This window comes from Lepisma saccharinum, chromosome 20 (assembly GCF_977018435.1).
Source record: "Lepisma saccharinum chromosome 20, izLepSacc3.1, whole genome shotgun sequence".
NCBI classification, from domain to species: domain Eukaryota; kingdom Metazoa; phylum Arthropoda; class Insecta; order Zygentoma; family Lepismatidae; genus Lepisma; species Lepisma saccharinum.
This window is the reverse complement of record NC_139248.1, coordinates 21,011,528-21,026,481: the sequence shown is the minus strand read 5'-3', so window position 1 is coordinate 21,026,481 and position 14,954 is coordinate 21,011,528. Positions and strand designations below refer to the sequence as shown.

General features: G+C 36.1%; 1 protein-coding gene across 2 annotated transcripts in view; it reads right to left on the bottom strand.

The window, feature by feature from the left end:
• Nucleotides 1-14,954, bottom strand: part of PH4alphaEFB (prolyl 4-hydroxylase subunit alpha-1) — a 99,905-nt gene that overhangs the window by 20,764 nt on the left and 64,187 nt on the right. For both annotated transcript variants that reach the window (XM_083142161.1, XM_083142160.1), the window contains exons 3-7: nt 13,014-13,165; nt 11,200-11,370; nt 6,789-6,953; nt 3,771-3,931; nt 2,189-2,452 (exon numbers count right to left, since the gene is read on the bottom strand). In XM_083142161.1, coding sequence (XP_082998287.1) covers nt 2,189-2,452; nt 3,771-3,931; nt 6,789-6,953; nt 11,200-11,370; nt 13,014-13,165 — 913 coding nt within the window. The remainder of the gene's footprint in view (nt 1-2,188; nt 2,453-3,770; nt 3,932-6,788; nt 6,954-11,199; nt 11,371-13,013; nt 13,166-14,954) is intronic.

The following is a 14,954-nucleotide window of genomic DNA, read 5'->3' as shown; positions in this document are numbered from 1 at the left end:
CTGGCAACTGACCCCCATGGCCAGTATAATTCTGTGTCATCCTGTTTTGTCCTTATTTGTGCTGAGCGCCCTTTATAGCCTCAGCTTTTATCCAAGGTAAGGAAATTTTAGTTTTCGAACACGCTTTTATTTTTTGAAATCAGAAAATTTGAATTTGAAATCCTTCGCACGTCATGATGGTAGTGGTATTCGAATGGTAATATTTCGTATCGCGTAAACGTACTCCAGAATAGTTTTCTTTATAGAGAGGCACAGACTTCGAAGTGTATCACCACTGCAGTCAAAGATATTTTGAGAAAAGTGTCAAACAAGAATTCATCTTATGGCTGAATTTAATTTCAATCCACTAGTGGATGATGAAGATGATGAAATTTTCTTGGGCCCCATTACTCTGAGGGAAATAAAGAAAACACTTTTCCAAGAAAGGAAACCTGAAGGCAGAAGACCAAAAAGTATGTTTGTTCCATGCATGCCACCAGTGTCAGAGAGAAAGGGGACACTCGCAACAACAGCCAACAATACCAGTGGACATACTTCAAGGGATAAAGATGAATCCATGAATGTTGAAGAAAGCAGTGTGGGAATAGATACTCAGAGCGAGAATGTCTCGGCTCATTACGATATATATGATAGTCCTGAAGGCAGCCAAGGGGAATGTTCGTTCGTTCGATCAAGCTTTTATTTTTTGTTATATTAAGGGGCTGGACCCCGTATAGTGTGACGGGTGCAAAATAGCCTCAGTGCTGATGCACCCAAAAATTTTTAATTCAAATTCAAAATTCAAATACCCTTCAATTGCATTATTACAAGTTTTCTGTCATCCGAACAGAATTTCACACCCACCGACTATATGCTTTATTATTTAACACTTAAAATTCCTGTTACATATTTTAGTTGTTTTTACATATTATTTTCATATTTGAGAACATTTCTCAACAGGTTCTCTTATTTGAGTCCCCTAAAATTACCACCGGAAATATTTCATAAACAACAAAGAATATTGAAAACTACTTTTGCAGAAGGAAAGGTATGAGAGGGGCTCATGAAATTAGTGGACACAATACGTTCAACTACGTAAGCAAGTACGATTTTCAACACAAACTTATGTTTTTTAAATGGAAACTCCATATTATTTTCAGTGCAATTGAAAGTAGGGAAAAATTAATTAAGAATGGTGCTTGTTACATTGAAATACATCAAGTAGTTCTCAAGTAATTGTAACGTGAAGTTGATGCTTGAAACAAACATCTCAGAAGTAGGGCTGTGCGATATTTCGATATATCGATGTAGAGTCGATATTTTTAAAATAACAAAACATCGATATAGTAAAAATATCAACGTTGATATATCGGTATCAATAATGGCACTTATCTTTCCTGCCACTTTTGGATAATTGTGAAGATAAGGGCGAGTTATGATATGATGAAATTTATGAAGTGATACTCACAAAGGACACCCATGCCAACGCTGGCATTTGAATCCTGGAACTTTGGCATCGTAGCACATTGTGCTAACCACTCTGCCATGGAGCTCAGCCATGATACTGGAAAACCGTACCAATTGCAAATTCTTAAGAATAATTATGAGTGGCCGCGGTGGCTCAGTCGGTAACGCGTCTGACTACCATGCTAAAGGTCCCGGGTTCGATCCCCGGCCGGTTCAAATCCGGGAACTTTTCTAACGTTGGAAGCGGCCCCGGCACCCACCCAGCGTCGAATGACATGGGTACCTGGGGGAAACCCTGGGGGGTAAAGGCGGTCAGGGGCGTGATGCTGATCACATCACCCCCACTCACGACCGGATCAAGAAAGTGTGGGGCGTTACCCCCACACCCCCTATATGCCTTCATGGCGTGGTGCAAAGCACAGGGGAGCACTTTACCTTTACCTTTTTTTAAGAATAATTATGAACATTAATACACATATTTTCTCTTATAAGTATATGTTATCATAAATAGCAGTAACTAATATCAAGACATGTTCCTTTAACCAAGATGTAAATTTATTCAGCAATTCCAATAGATTTTCCAGTTAGATGCACACTGTACAGATGGCTGTACATGGCTAAACTGAATGTACACTTCAAAAAACATTTTTTCAACCCACAAAAAAACATTACACATCAAAGTTAGTGATTAATTTACATTACAACACACTAAGACCGAGGGGGGGAAAAGTCAATTACTTACCCTAGGCTGTGCCAACTTCTTAACTATCTCTATTTCACTGTCGTATATGATGTCATGATAAATAACAATTCGTGGTTTTGTAAATGCTTCTTCTACCTTAACTCGTGCCAGCTTAAGGAAGGGATTCCCTAGATCTGTGTATCGGCACACAAGCTTGGAAGTGATTTCGATTCGTGGTGTGACTTCACGCCTGCACAGCATCTCGTATAGTTCTCGTTCTGGCAGATCGTCTTTGGGTGCTTTCTTCTCCATGATAGTGACTGGCTGTAATGCACAGATTTGTCATATATTAGCACACATATATATAGCTGTAATTAAAGCTGTATGATTTGGACTTGATTAGCTAAAATACAATTAGTAATATTATTTACTAATACACAATGCACAATGATAAACAGATCACATTTATCTAAGTTGATGTGTTACAACAAAATTAGTAACAAAAGGCTGAATAATTAACTAATGTTACATTTTGAATTTACCAGTATTTACCCATAATGTACCATCCTTGATATCAATTTGCTCACGAATAACATTTGAAAATTAATGAATCATTGCGTATTAGGGCATTGTGAGATAATAAAAATGTTGAAATCGCAAATGCCTTCGTGAATTTTTATTTGAAGAATATCTTCTGTCTACATTATTGCATTAAAATTTAGATTTTCTTTCTTAATCTTTTTGCAAAATTTTTAAATTTTGGGCATTTAGGCAATTAATAGAGGCACATGTTTTTGCTAAATAAAAAAGCAAAATTTCGGTACAAAAACAGTCAATTACTGGTTCGTAAGTGGTAAATAAAATGAAATTTCGCTGTGATAGCGGTGAAAAAGCAGTATATAAAATGACATTTTGGTTTTAAAAATATGAATATAATCCAAAATTTGAATTAAAAACTGCACTATTACACAAAATAAACATATCCCTTCTACATTAAATCATTACCAGAATTTTAAGTTTATTCCTGTATAAAGGGGTCCATTTTTGCTTCTCAAATATTTACAGCAGAATTAATCAATTTTCCGTGAATTGCATAACTCACAGGATACTTCAGAATTCAGAAAGTGTTGCGTCTGTATATAAACGGTAAATTTCGTGTTGAGGAGTCTACTTCGCATTTTGCAGTTCATTTCGCATCATTTCGTGACAAAACAGGGTAGGAAAATGCACCTCACACCTTTCAGAAACATGAAAAATTAACATTACAATGTGTTATTTCACATTTCGTGTTTTCGTCAAAAACGAAATATGCATGCCTCTAGCAATTAAGAAACACGCTCTAGGAAAAAAAATGATTTTTCCTCAACTTCCGAGCCCTAGTGATGACATTACCACTATGCCATCAAGAACGAATACCAAGTTTTGAACACAATCATTTGAGATTTCAATGTAAGAGCATTCCGATTATGTCACACCACCATATTGTGCATAAAACAAATAAAATTGTGCAAGAAAAATCATGAACACTGATCTTATAAAGTCAACAAAAACTAAGGCCATGAACATTTGAAATATCCCCCCATATGATAAGTATTAAATATTAAAAACAAATTACAGTAAAACTGCTGTATGCCACCCTTACCTCATCTTCAACATAGCCAGACCCATCCTCTCCTTTCTTCTGTGTGGTAGTCTGGTTTTGTATGGTGGATTCATAGTACACTTTATTCCCTAAGGCTCTCTGATGGGTTGGAATTATTTCCAACAGTTCATTTGTTAACCTCAGAGCTGTGCGAATGTTACCTGAAATAACAACAAACAATTAACTGACCACTATTATTATAAAAATATATACACCTACAAATTACAAATACTATTTTAGCCTGGTATTTCTGAATTACATATAATAAAGCAGTCACTTATCTGTGAAACTGGTTTTCATGAAGTTCTATTAATTAACAGAATTTTATTAAAATCAATGTTGTAAATTAAGGTCATTACGTTTCGATGTCTGAAACTTAATACTATGTTTTTTCCCTTTGGCATTGTTTCATCACCATAAATCCTGCATATCAAGAATCCTTCATTCATTCTCCTCCCAACGAGGTATTACACACCTTTCTAGTAGAAAGGGTCTATTTGAAATCATTACCGTGTACTCCTTGTTTTACATCAATACATTAAAATAATAAAAATGTCACACAAAATAGGAACAAATATGCACTGGTACCAATTTTTATGGGCCTGTGGAGCCCTAGCTCACCCAATAATTTGTTGCACTGTTATTATTATCATGTATTTGTGATTGTGATTTGTGGAGGATTGCTTATTCAGGGCGGCCACTCTAGGACCATGATAAAATTCAAGTATAATTCCCGGTTTTCAATGCGAACCTTACAGAAATTCAAGAGTACAAGCAGATGATTTCTCTATTTCAACCGTATGTATTACCGCCTATCACCACCCACATACATACACACACATATATAGTATTAACAATATAAATGTATACAAAAATTCTAATCCCTTCAATTAATACATATATATTTAAAATATTTAATTTAAGGTGTGGAGTTTACGTTCATTATTCCACATACTCAAAACTCAAAATACATCTACAAACAAGTCACCATGATATACTAACTACAAAAATATAATTAATTATATAAGAATTTCAAACTCAAGTTTACCCAATCAACTTCAAGATATCTTATGTTGCAATAATCTTCCCTCTGTCAGATAGATTGTTCTGCAAAGGACACTAACAAAGTAAACAGCTTGTGAGAATTCTGTTTTATTTTCCAGGCAGCTCTCTTTTTTCTTCCTCGATAAATATAAAAGCTAAGAAGCTTCAATTCAATTCAATGGGATTTGAATTAATAAAAACTGCAATTTTTCACGTCTACTGAGAAAAATTCAAGCAGCATTTACGTATAATTCCCAGAGCCAAAAATTCACGCAGAATTCCTGGAATTCCCGGAGAGTTCCCACCCTGTTATTGATTAAATACCATCACATGTCTCTCCTATCACTAGTCAGGTGGCTTGTGTTCATCCTTTCCAACAATCAAGACTGTCGGCCAAGTTGATCTAGCACACAGCATGCTGGCAATAATGAACAAGTGTTAACTCTTTTGGGTGAGGGACGAGTGAGGTTTACCAAACACAACTCAAATCAGTTGAAGCTAGTTTGGGTGAACATTGGTGTAATGTGCTTGTGGTTTTCTTAAAGTGTTATCATGGATAAATTTCAACCAGGCATACTCTCATCCAGTGTTCTGATATTGTACATTGAAATTAGGTTCGGACATAGGATATTACTGATTTACCAAGTTTGTCTTCAAACAATTCTAGGGATTGCGATTTTATGATATCAAGTGAATAGAAAACAAAGAATGCTGGTGGAAGAACTTTTTCAAAATTCATAGAAGGGGAAACATCTGTGGTTCTTTTTATGATGAAAATAATAAAGTGGTGTTGCGTAAAGAATTTAAGGAAGATAATGATTAACATACAATCACTTTGGCTAAGAAAAAGCTGTGCATCAATCTCATCTCTGCCAATAACACCTCGTCCCTACCTTTTCCCAACAAAAATGATTAGATATCGTTTAAATACAGAAACTGGCAATTTCATTATGATGTATCTTGTATGATTATTTTTTATAACTTTTCACAACAAAAATAAAAAAAACAGCCACCTATTATTGGGACGGCGTACCGACAGGTGTGCAATCTCAGCGCAAAACAATTAATTTGACAAAATCCTATTTTTCTGCTTGTTGCTTCAGGGTGGAGGGATTGTAATGTTGTTGCTTCTTGCCCAAGCGGTGGCTGTTTCGCCGAGAGTTCCTTTGTAAGTAAATGTGGCAACACTGCAATAAAGGCATTCCCCGCACCGGATGTAAGGACATCCTTACAACAGAGTGGCACTTCTGGCTCAAGTAAGGTTGAAACCTGGTTCCATGAAATTTTGAGCCTGAACTTAACCAACATGTAGTACAAAGCAAACCTCCGAGTTCATCACAATTTGACGAAATAAGGGGTGTCTCAGAAATATTTTCATTTTTGAATTGCCCTCTGGGACAATTCGCACATTACGGAGAAATGAGATAGATTGCAAATGCTTGGTAACACTGTTAGTTGCCATGGAGCACTTTATGGGGCAGCAACGTGCTTTTTAAAAATAATGATTGTTATGTTGTTGTGAGTCGTTTGTACAGGCATCATTATAACCTGGCAGGAATGAGAGACGTCCCAAGCACAAATTTAATTAAATATTGGGTGAGAAAGTTTGAAAACACTGCAAGCACTATGATGAGTAAACCGCCGAGATGTCCAAGGCCATCAAGACATAACAGAAACGTTGACCGTGTGCGGCAGTCTGTTAGTGAGGATCCTCACCAATCGTTAAGACAGCATGCAGCAAGTTCAAGAAAAATTCAATGTGAAAACATGAACGGTTACCATTTGTCCAATACTCTTTTCCACAAATAAAAATTTAATGTTTAAGCTTTCTTTTGGTAATAAATTTATCTTTATGCAAAAAATTTAAGTATTCATTTTAATAGTTTTAAAAACGAAAATATTTCTGAGACACCCTTTACAAATAACAGAACAGAAAAGTCACCTTAATGATAATGACATTAAATAAATCTCTACCTTGCATGTAGGTTGAGAAGGCTAGGTATTCCAATACCTCTGACTTCTCAATAGTCTTGTTATACTCCACATCATATCTGTTTAAAGCTTCGTTCATCCACAATACAGTATGGTAGTAGTCCCCGTTATTGTAAGTTTGGCGACCAAGTTCAAAGCAATCACCCGCTGAAAAAGAAAAGTAAAACAGTTGAAGAATTACACACATCATAAGAATTAAATTTAACTAAAGAAATATATTTGGACCTAAAAGAGATCAGATAACAGGAGGGTTCGGGGGGTGGGGGGTGGAAAAAGTTAAACAATAATTAGAGCCATGCATATTTAGTCTTTGACTGAAACACGAAATGCGTTCTTCTTGAAGGTTCACATAACCACTTTTTTATAGATGCAAAATAATCTAACATGGTTATATTTAGTGGTTTTATTTTATCTGCAACATTTCGTTCTGGTTTCCCAGAACTTTTTCAAGCTACGCTAAAATACAATAACACAACCTCACATGGTTACACTGTGTAGAGTGACTAACCATGTGAGGTTGTGTTATTGTATGTATATCTTAGTGTAGCTTGAAAAAGTTCTGGGAAACCAGAACAAAATGTCACACATAAAATAAAATAAAAACCACTAAAATTAACCATTTATTTAGCATCAACACAAAATGTGGAATAAAATGCTGTAATGTTCATCTTTCAGGTGTAAGGTGAATTTTCCTACCATCCATTGTCATGAAATAATGCGAAAAGAATAGCAAAATGAAAAATAAACTCAAACATGAAATTTGGGATTTATTTACTGGTGCAACACTTTCTGAAGTCTCAATTATCCTGAGAGTTATGCAATTCATGGAAAAATGATTAATTCTGTAGTAAAATTTCAGAAGCAAAAATGTACTCCTCCTTTACATAGAAATAAACTTAATGTTTATTTTGTGTAATAAGTGAAGTTTTTAAATCAAATTTAGCCTTTTACTCACAATTTTAACACCGAAATACCATTTTATATATTGAAATGTGCCCAGTTTTTGTATCAAAATCTTGATCCTTTAATTACGACAAATATGCGGCCCTAATAATAATCAACTGCATATTTATTCTTTGATATTGATTGATTGATTTGGTGTTTTAAGTCCACATTATGCACACTAACGCTAATCAGGACTGGACCTACAGTTTAAAGTGGGATCCGAATCACTGTGTGTTTCCACCGGGTATGGAACTCGGGACTCCTTGATTACAAGGAGACGACACTACCACTGCGCCATCGGGGAGGCTCTATCCCTTGATATTATTAGAATACTTAAATCAAGACGACTTCAGGTGGGCACGCCATGTAGCATGCATGGCAGAGGAATGAAGAGTGGAAAGGGCAAGATGAAGATGAAGTAACAATATTAAGATGGATTTGAAGAAAACTGGTAAGTACAGTCAAAGAGTGAACTGATCTTGGCCAGATAGGGACTGGTAAAAAGCTAAGGTCACTGCAACAATAAATCTACAGTGTTAAAATTCTTGAGGATTTTTTAGAGTAACTAACTTGCACTTTTAATTTCTTCCCTGGCAATGCACATAGCTACTTGATATGCCAAATATCAATAACATGAAACAAGATACCTTCAAGATGGGTAGTAACGACAATGGAAAAAGTCTCTATGCCACAAATACAGATTTACAGAGGTCATGGCCAAACTGGAGCACCAACAGGGTGCTGAAATTTCTTTTAGCAGGGTACAATGAGTTGAGACTACGTAGCTCAGTTCTACCTAATTCTGTTTTATATGTACATTACTGTAGGTCCCGGAAAAATATAACTTAAAAATGTGTTAAGCAAACCTTATTTGTACGTAATGCATTTAAACATACTCATTTTCATAAAATGCAGTTGATTTGTACGTAACCAAGCTACAACAATGTCACACAAGACAGTTCTCAGTTGCTAGTAGTCGGCCATGGAGAACAGAAAGAGGAAAAGTTACATGCTTGACCAGAAAGTAAAATTTATACAGGACGTGGCTGCTAATCCACATAAAACTAAAGCTGAAATAACAGCAGATTTAGGCATCACGTATACCACACTTTGCACCGTCATTAGTAAAAGAAATGCTATTTTAGAATTTTTTTAAAAAAAAATTGGTAGTAAAACTATAAAACTATAGTGTCTACTGTAGTATTTCGGTATGAAAGTGTTTACTAATAAAGTGGCAAATGTAATGAATGTAAGAATCGCACTTTTAGATTCGTTAATTTACTTAATGACTGAAATAACCTGTATTACATATACATTGTTCTTCAAAATAGATACAATTACTGTATTTTAATAATGATATGACAGGGTATCTAAATCTGATTTATAAGGAATTCTCAGTTATGCATATTATTTTCTCCACCTTGGCATTCATATACCTCAGGTTCAACTACTCGTTATTTACAAGAGTAAATTCTAAATTACAATAATTATTGAATTAAGCATGCATGCATTTTCCTTACATTCTTTAAGACTCCTTTTACCATGTTTAAAATCATTTAAAAAAAAAAAAATCTAGCTTTCTTGTATTTTGTAACCAACAAAAAATAACTATCATGCAACCATCTATAAACAAAATATGTACAAGCTTGATAAAGCACTAAAGTGAACTGCATGAAACTAGACAAATCAAGGTCGCATCACCTACGTACAGAGCTGCCAATAAGTAGTAATTTCAACTTTCAATAATAATTTCAAAAGGAATTTGGGGATTGAACCTGGGACCCCCTGACTACAAGGTGAAACATTACCAACATGGAGGCAAAAGAAATGCTAGAGAATAGTACATTGTATTGTCATCAACTGTCGGCTGACACAGGCAGAAAACAGCAGGGTACCTTGCCAGGGATGATGGTTTCCAGACACACTGTGTACAAATGATTTCAAAGTACAAGGCTGCGCTGCTGATGAAGCCCATGGTAGAGCCTGCGTAGGCTGGTCACTGGTGTACAGAAGATCAATTTGATGTATGGTGTTTAGTTGTGGTTTAGTCCACCGAGTGATTCGCACTATCTTCATCTAGCGAGTACCCTAAAGTCAGTAAAACACCTTTCTGAGTAGAGGTGGTATCATAGTGTGGGCTGACATCCCACAGGTTCACATATAATACTCCAGAAGGACATGGCCAGCTCAGTCTTCTGATATAAACCTTATTGACACTCTTCAACAATACTGTATGGCATCCTTACCTCTTACAACACTTTGGGAAACCAAGAGCAAAACTCTGCAACAGCTGCTTGATATTGGTGAGCTGAGTATGCCAACATTCTGTACCACACATGTTGATGCAGTGGGTAACTAACATACGCACACCATTTGAACCATATAACATTTTTTTTACAGCACTGCTCCAGTAGTGAATTTCCCCAACCTTAGTGATACTTTTAGTATCACATGCCTCACTATGACAATAATTTGGCTGCAGTCCTACTGGTGAAACACTTGGAAATGGCATTATCCTTAGTTTTTGAGCATGATTGGATAATAGTTATTGCCTTCACCCACACATCTATTCTGATACATTCTTAGTGTTGGACTTTTAACCACTGTGTTAATTTTGAAAATTACCAATGTTTCGGAGGCTGGTTCTGTCTCCGTCTTCAGGGTATGTGTGTAATCTAATAAATCACATTGCAATCCCTGGACACATGATGTGTTTGGAGATGGTGTCTATTGAGAATAAATTGTTGCCTTGTAGGATTATTCTTGGTGGCCAAGGCTTCACCTTGTGTGTAGGTCACAAGGACCTCTTGTACATGAAGTTGCCAGGGAGTTAAATGGAATGGAATGTTAAAACTTTAAAACTGTGTATTCTAAGGAAGAATTGCAGCATGCGCGGACCGTGGCTATACACAGTTTTAAAGTTTTAACATTCCAAGGAGCACTTTCTAATTGGGAAAATGGCATTTTAGTGTGACGTGCACCTGTAATGGGTTTTCGATTTTTATTGTTTTTTAACCATACAACTTTTACCAATATTATATCCCGAACCTATGGAGAGTTCGACTTGGGTATGATTTACACATAACCTAAACGTGAGCAGCCTGAAGAAGGGAGCAGTTGCTTCCCAAAACATCGCAGGAGTTACCTCGATACTTGCATAACGTAAGTTATTATATATATATATTAAACTTGCGAGTAATTCGCACAACCTTCATCATGAATTTATATTCTGATATTTGTTACACAGATTTATTTATTACTAAACTTGGACAGAAACGAATTTACTAAGTAGCTGAAGTCCAGTTTAGGCATGCACTTACTTTTTAGTTACTCAAGCTTTTGCCACATCATGTGGCTCCTTCAGGAGTTAGGACAAGAACAGTCAATGTTTACTTAGCGAAATGATGGCATGTGGTGTAAGTTATGCCTTATCTAGAAACTAATTTACCTGACAACGCAGTGCTATATTGCACGCCATTCAACTCTCCACGAGCTACGGATGAAGTGTCCAGTTTGTATGTATCCTGCAGCCTCATAAGAGCAACAGCAGCACCGTTCAGATCTTCGTCTGAGGGAAATTTGAGCACATCGCGGTACTGGGTGATGTTGTCAACAAATGCTGGAAAAAGGCGGATACATTAAAAATACAATCAAAGACTGAAGAAAAGATAGTAAAAATAGTAAAAATAGCAATTCTGTGAACTGTCGTTTCTCATGAGAGCAATATTTGTAATCATGGAAAGTAGTTGTAGACACACTTGTTTGATTTTCTGTACGTCTATTTGGATCTCACATAATTGGAGCTAAGATTTTCCTCCCCAGAATAATTTTCGAAAGTTTGCAGTTTAGCTGGTTTATGTACATCGAGTTCAGTTATTTATAGCACACTCTAAAATACCATAAAACCTTTATCGCTTTGACTTAGTAGTGTACCTTTTCATTTTGCTAAAATGTCTGCTGTTACACATACTGGAAGAAATATGTTGCACAAGTATTGGCAACTGCATCAGCAAGGATCATTAACAGTATTAGGAACAATTCTATGCTAGGATGAATTGATGATGAAGTGAATAAATCAGCTAGCAACAACATATAATATCTATATATAAAAAAAATGGATGTATGCATGTATATATGTATGTATGTTTGTTCCAGCATAACTCTCAAACGATTGGAGCAATTTCAACCAAACTTGGTACACATATGACTTACAATCTGGAAAGAAAATACTGTGGGCGTAAGACACCCCTGGGTGGAAAGGGGGTGACATGTAAAAATAATCGAAAACGACCGATATTAGTTTGGAATCCATAGTTTTCGGGGTTGCTAAGATGAATAGTGACATTCCCATTGCCGTCCAATTTATTTATTCTTGCTCCTGGAGGTGAAACTAAAAATGTTGTTTATAATCAAGTTTTGAATTAAATTAATATTATAGTGAATTTGTAAAACATTTTACTTTATAATTTGTATACTGTACTTATACTTTTAAATACCTGCAAATAAAATTACTTACATTTTACACTATAGTTAGAATTCATTATTTTCCTGTCTAATAGAAGATTGGGATAAATAAATACCCGGGCTACGCCGGGTTATCAGTAGGTGTTTAAATATGGTGTTTGGGGGGGGGGGGAGCATGATGCAGCTTCTGCTTAACTGGACACTTCATATTTCAATTAAAACATTTTGATAAAAGTGCCATGTAAAGAATTGAAATGATAAAATCTTGAATTTTGCTATTTAGCATCCATCATCTTTCTGCCGCTGGCTAATTGCGATGATGAGGATGAGTGATCATATGATTAAACTGATGAAGGGAACTCACAAAGAACACCAATACCTAGGTCAGAATTTGAACCTGGGACCCCTGGCATCGTAGCAAGATGTGGTAACCACTCTGCCACGGAGGTCAGAGAAATGTCAAAATCATATCACTGCTTCATGCAGTCAGGTAATCTCAGATTGAACCTACAGTTTTTAAGTGGAGTACAAACCAATGAAATGTTCCCCCACCAGAGCCAAAGATTGCTGAATACAAAGCAACAGCTTAACCACTACGCTATTGAGGAGAGTCAGATGAAATATCATCAAGAAAAGAAATATAGTTCATGTTATATACACTGTTATGCTACTTTTATGTTCTTGGATGTTGCGTTTACCTGCAGTATGGATTGAATATCCCAGAACACAATTAAAGAAAATTTTAGAATTATTTCCCAGATTTTACACTTTTAACTATTCTGAACCTGATTTGTATACCTTGTCCAACATCATTTGTGAGCATCAATTCCACTTCTTTCCAGTCAGTCGTTAACCTCTTCACTAGGCGATATGCATTAATTGGATTTGACAAGTACTTCTGAACATTTTGACTAGCATCATCATGTACTCGTTCATACTCCTCTGCATGCCTGGAAATAAACAAACGCTAATTTAGGGAAAATAATATAAGAACACAGACGAACCAGAACAACGAATAAACAGTTGGCATGTTACTATTCTCCACACTGAGAATATCACATAAATAAAGACTACGTACTTACTTCAGCTTATTATTACGAGGGATAGTTGGAAAAAAAAGTTTTCCGCATGTTTATTTCCGGAAAGCGTGGAAATTTGTGTGTTGGTAATATGTTGTGGTTATAAAGGCATCATTCTTCTTTTGTTGTTTCACGCACGATATTTTCCTTGCAGAGGGCGCCAACATACTGGTGTGTTGAAGACAAGAAGAGTTCAGAAGTGTGTGCCCAGCCAGCATGGAGAACAGACATGTGTTGCAATCACGAACAAAGAATGAAATGCGAGCTGTTGTTCGCTAGGAATGGCTGGGACTTCCGCTACGTTATGTGATGGACAAATAAATTAAATGAAAATGAAAATTTTGATTTTTCTCAACATTAAACCAGTCTCTTCATCCGTAACCAGTGCACACAGTTTTACGAACAGGGTTTCTTGAAACTTGTAAAGTGGTACGACAAGTGCCTGACTGTCGCTGGGGACTATGTGGAAAAATCGTGTAATGATGTCTCTTTCTGCTCATGTCATGTTCTTTCCTCAGAATAAAACTCTCTGCAGAGGGCATTATATTTTTTCCAACTTGTGTTTCGTTTTAAAAATATTTTTGCACTAGTTAAATGAAGGTGGACTCAAGTTTCGATACCAGCAAGAAGTACGTGACAGAAAGATCCATGTGCAGATAAGAATTGCAGCCACGTCTCCGCAAATAAAGTGTAAGGTGGAATTATTCCCTTAGAAATTCGCCGCTTTGATTTAAGGACAGATGTGGTCGGTGTGAAACAATAAATCCCGCATACCCCGATGGACTACGGAAACTTTTTTTTTACTATCCCTCGTATTATTATTATTATTGTACTAGCTGATTACCCGGCGTTGCCCAGGTATTTATTTATACCAATCTTGTATTAGACAGGAAAATAATGAATTCTAAATTTTAAATGTGATCGTGAAAGTCACCAATTAGCTTAGCAACTCCAAAAACTATGGATTCAACACTAATGTAGGTTATTTGTGGCATTTTATTTTTCACCCCCTCTCACCCCCCATGCTGACAGGTTATGAACTTGGAGTTGAACCGCATTGGGAGTGTCACGAAAACTATGGATTCCATTCGCAACACAGCCTGAATGTTAGACAACCCGAGAAACACTATCGTTGTGCAGATTGCATAGAGTCACGGATGTCTGTCTGTGCGGAATTTAATATTGGTGGTTCTCGATTATTTTTACATGTCACCCCTTCCCACCCCACCCCTAGGAGTGTCAGAGGTGTCTTACCCCCACAGTATTTATTTCCAGATTGCAAGTGATACGTGTACCAAGTTTGGTTGAAATTGCTCCAGGCGTTCGAGAGTTATGCCGGAACAATCAAATATACACACCCACAAACACACACATACATACATTTTTATATATATAGATTCAACAACTGAAACTGATAAAGGATTAAAGTTATTAAAGATTAAACTACAATGAAGTTCAGTACTTTTTTGTTTCGTAAGTAAACTAGAAAAATGGTGACATGGAAAATGCTAGCCACAGATGTAGCCAGAATATTTTCGCGTGGGGTACAAATTCTGATGAAAGAAAAAACAGTGGGTTGGAAAATTGTTAGTGGAAATATAATACTGGAATAACAACTTGCAACACAATAGTCATAGTATATTATTACTACTATATTCAT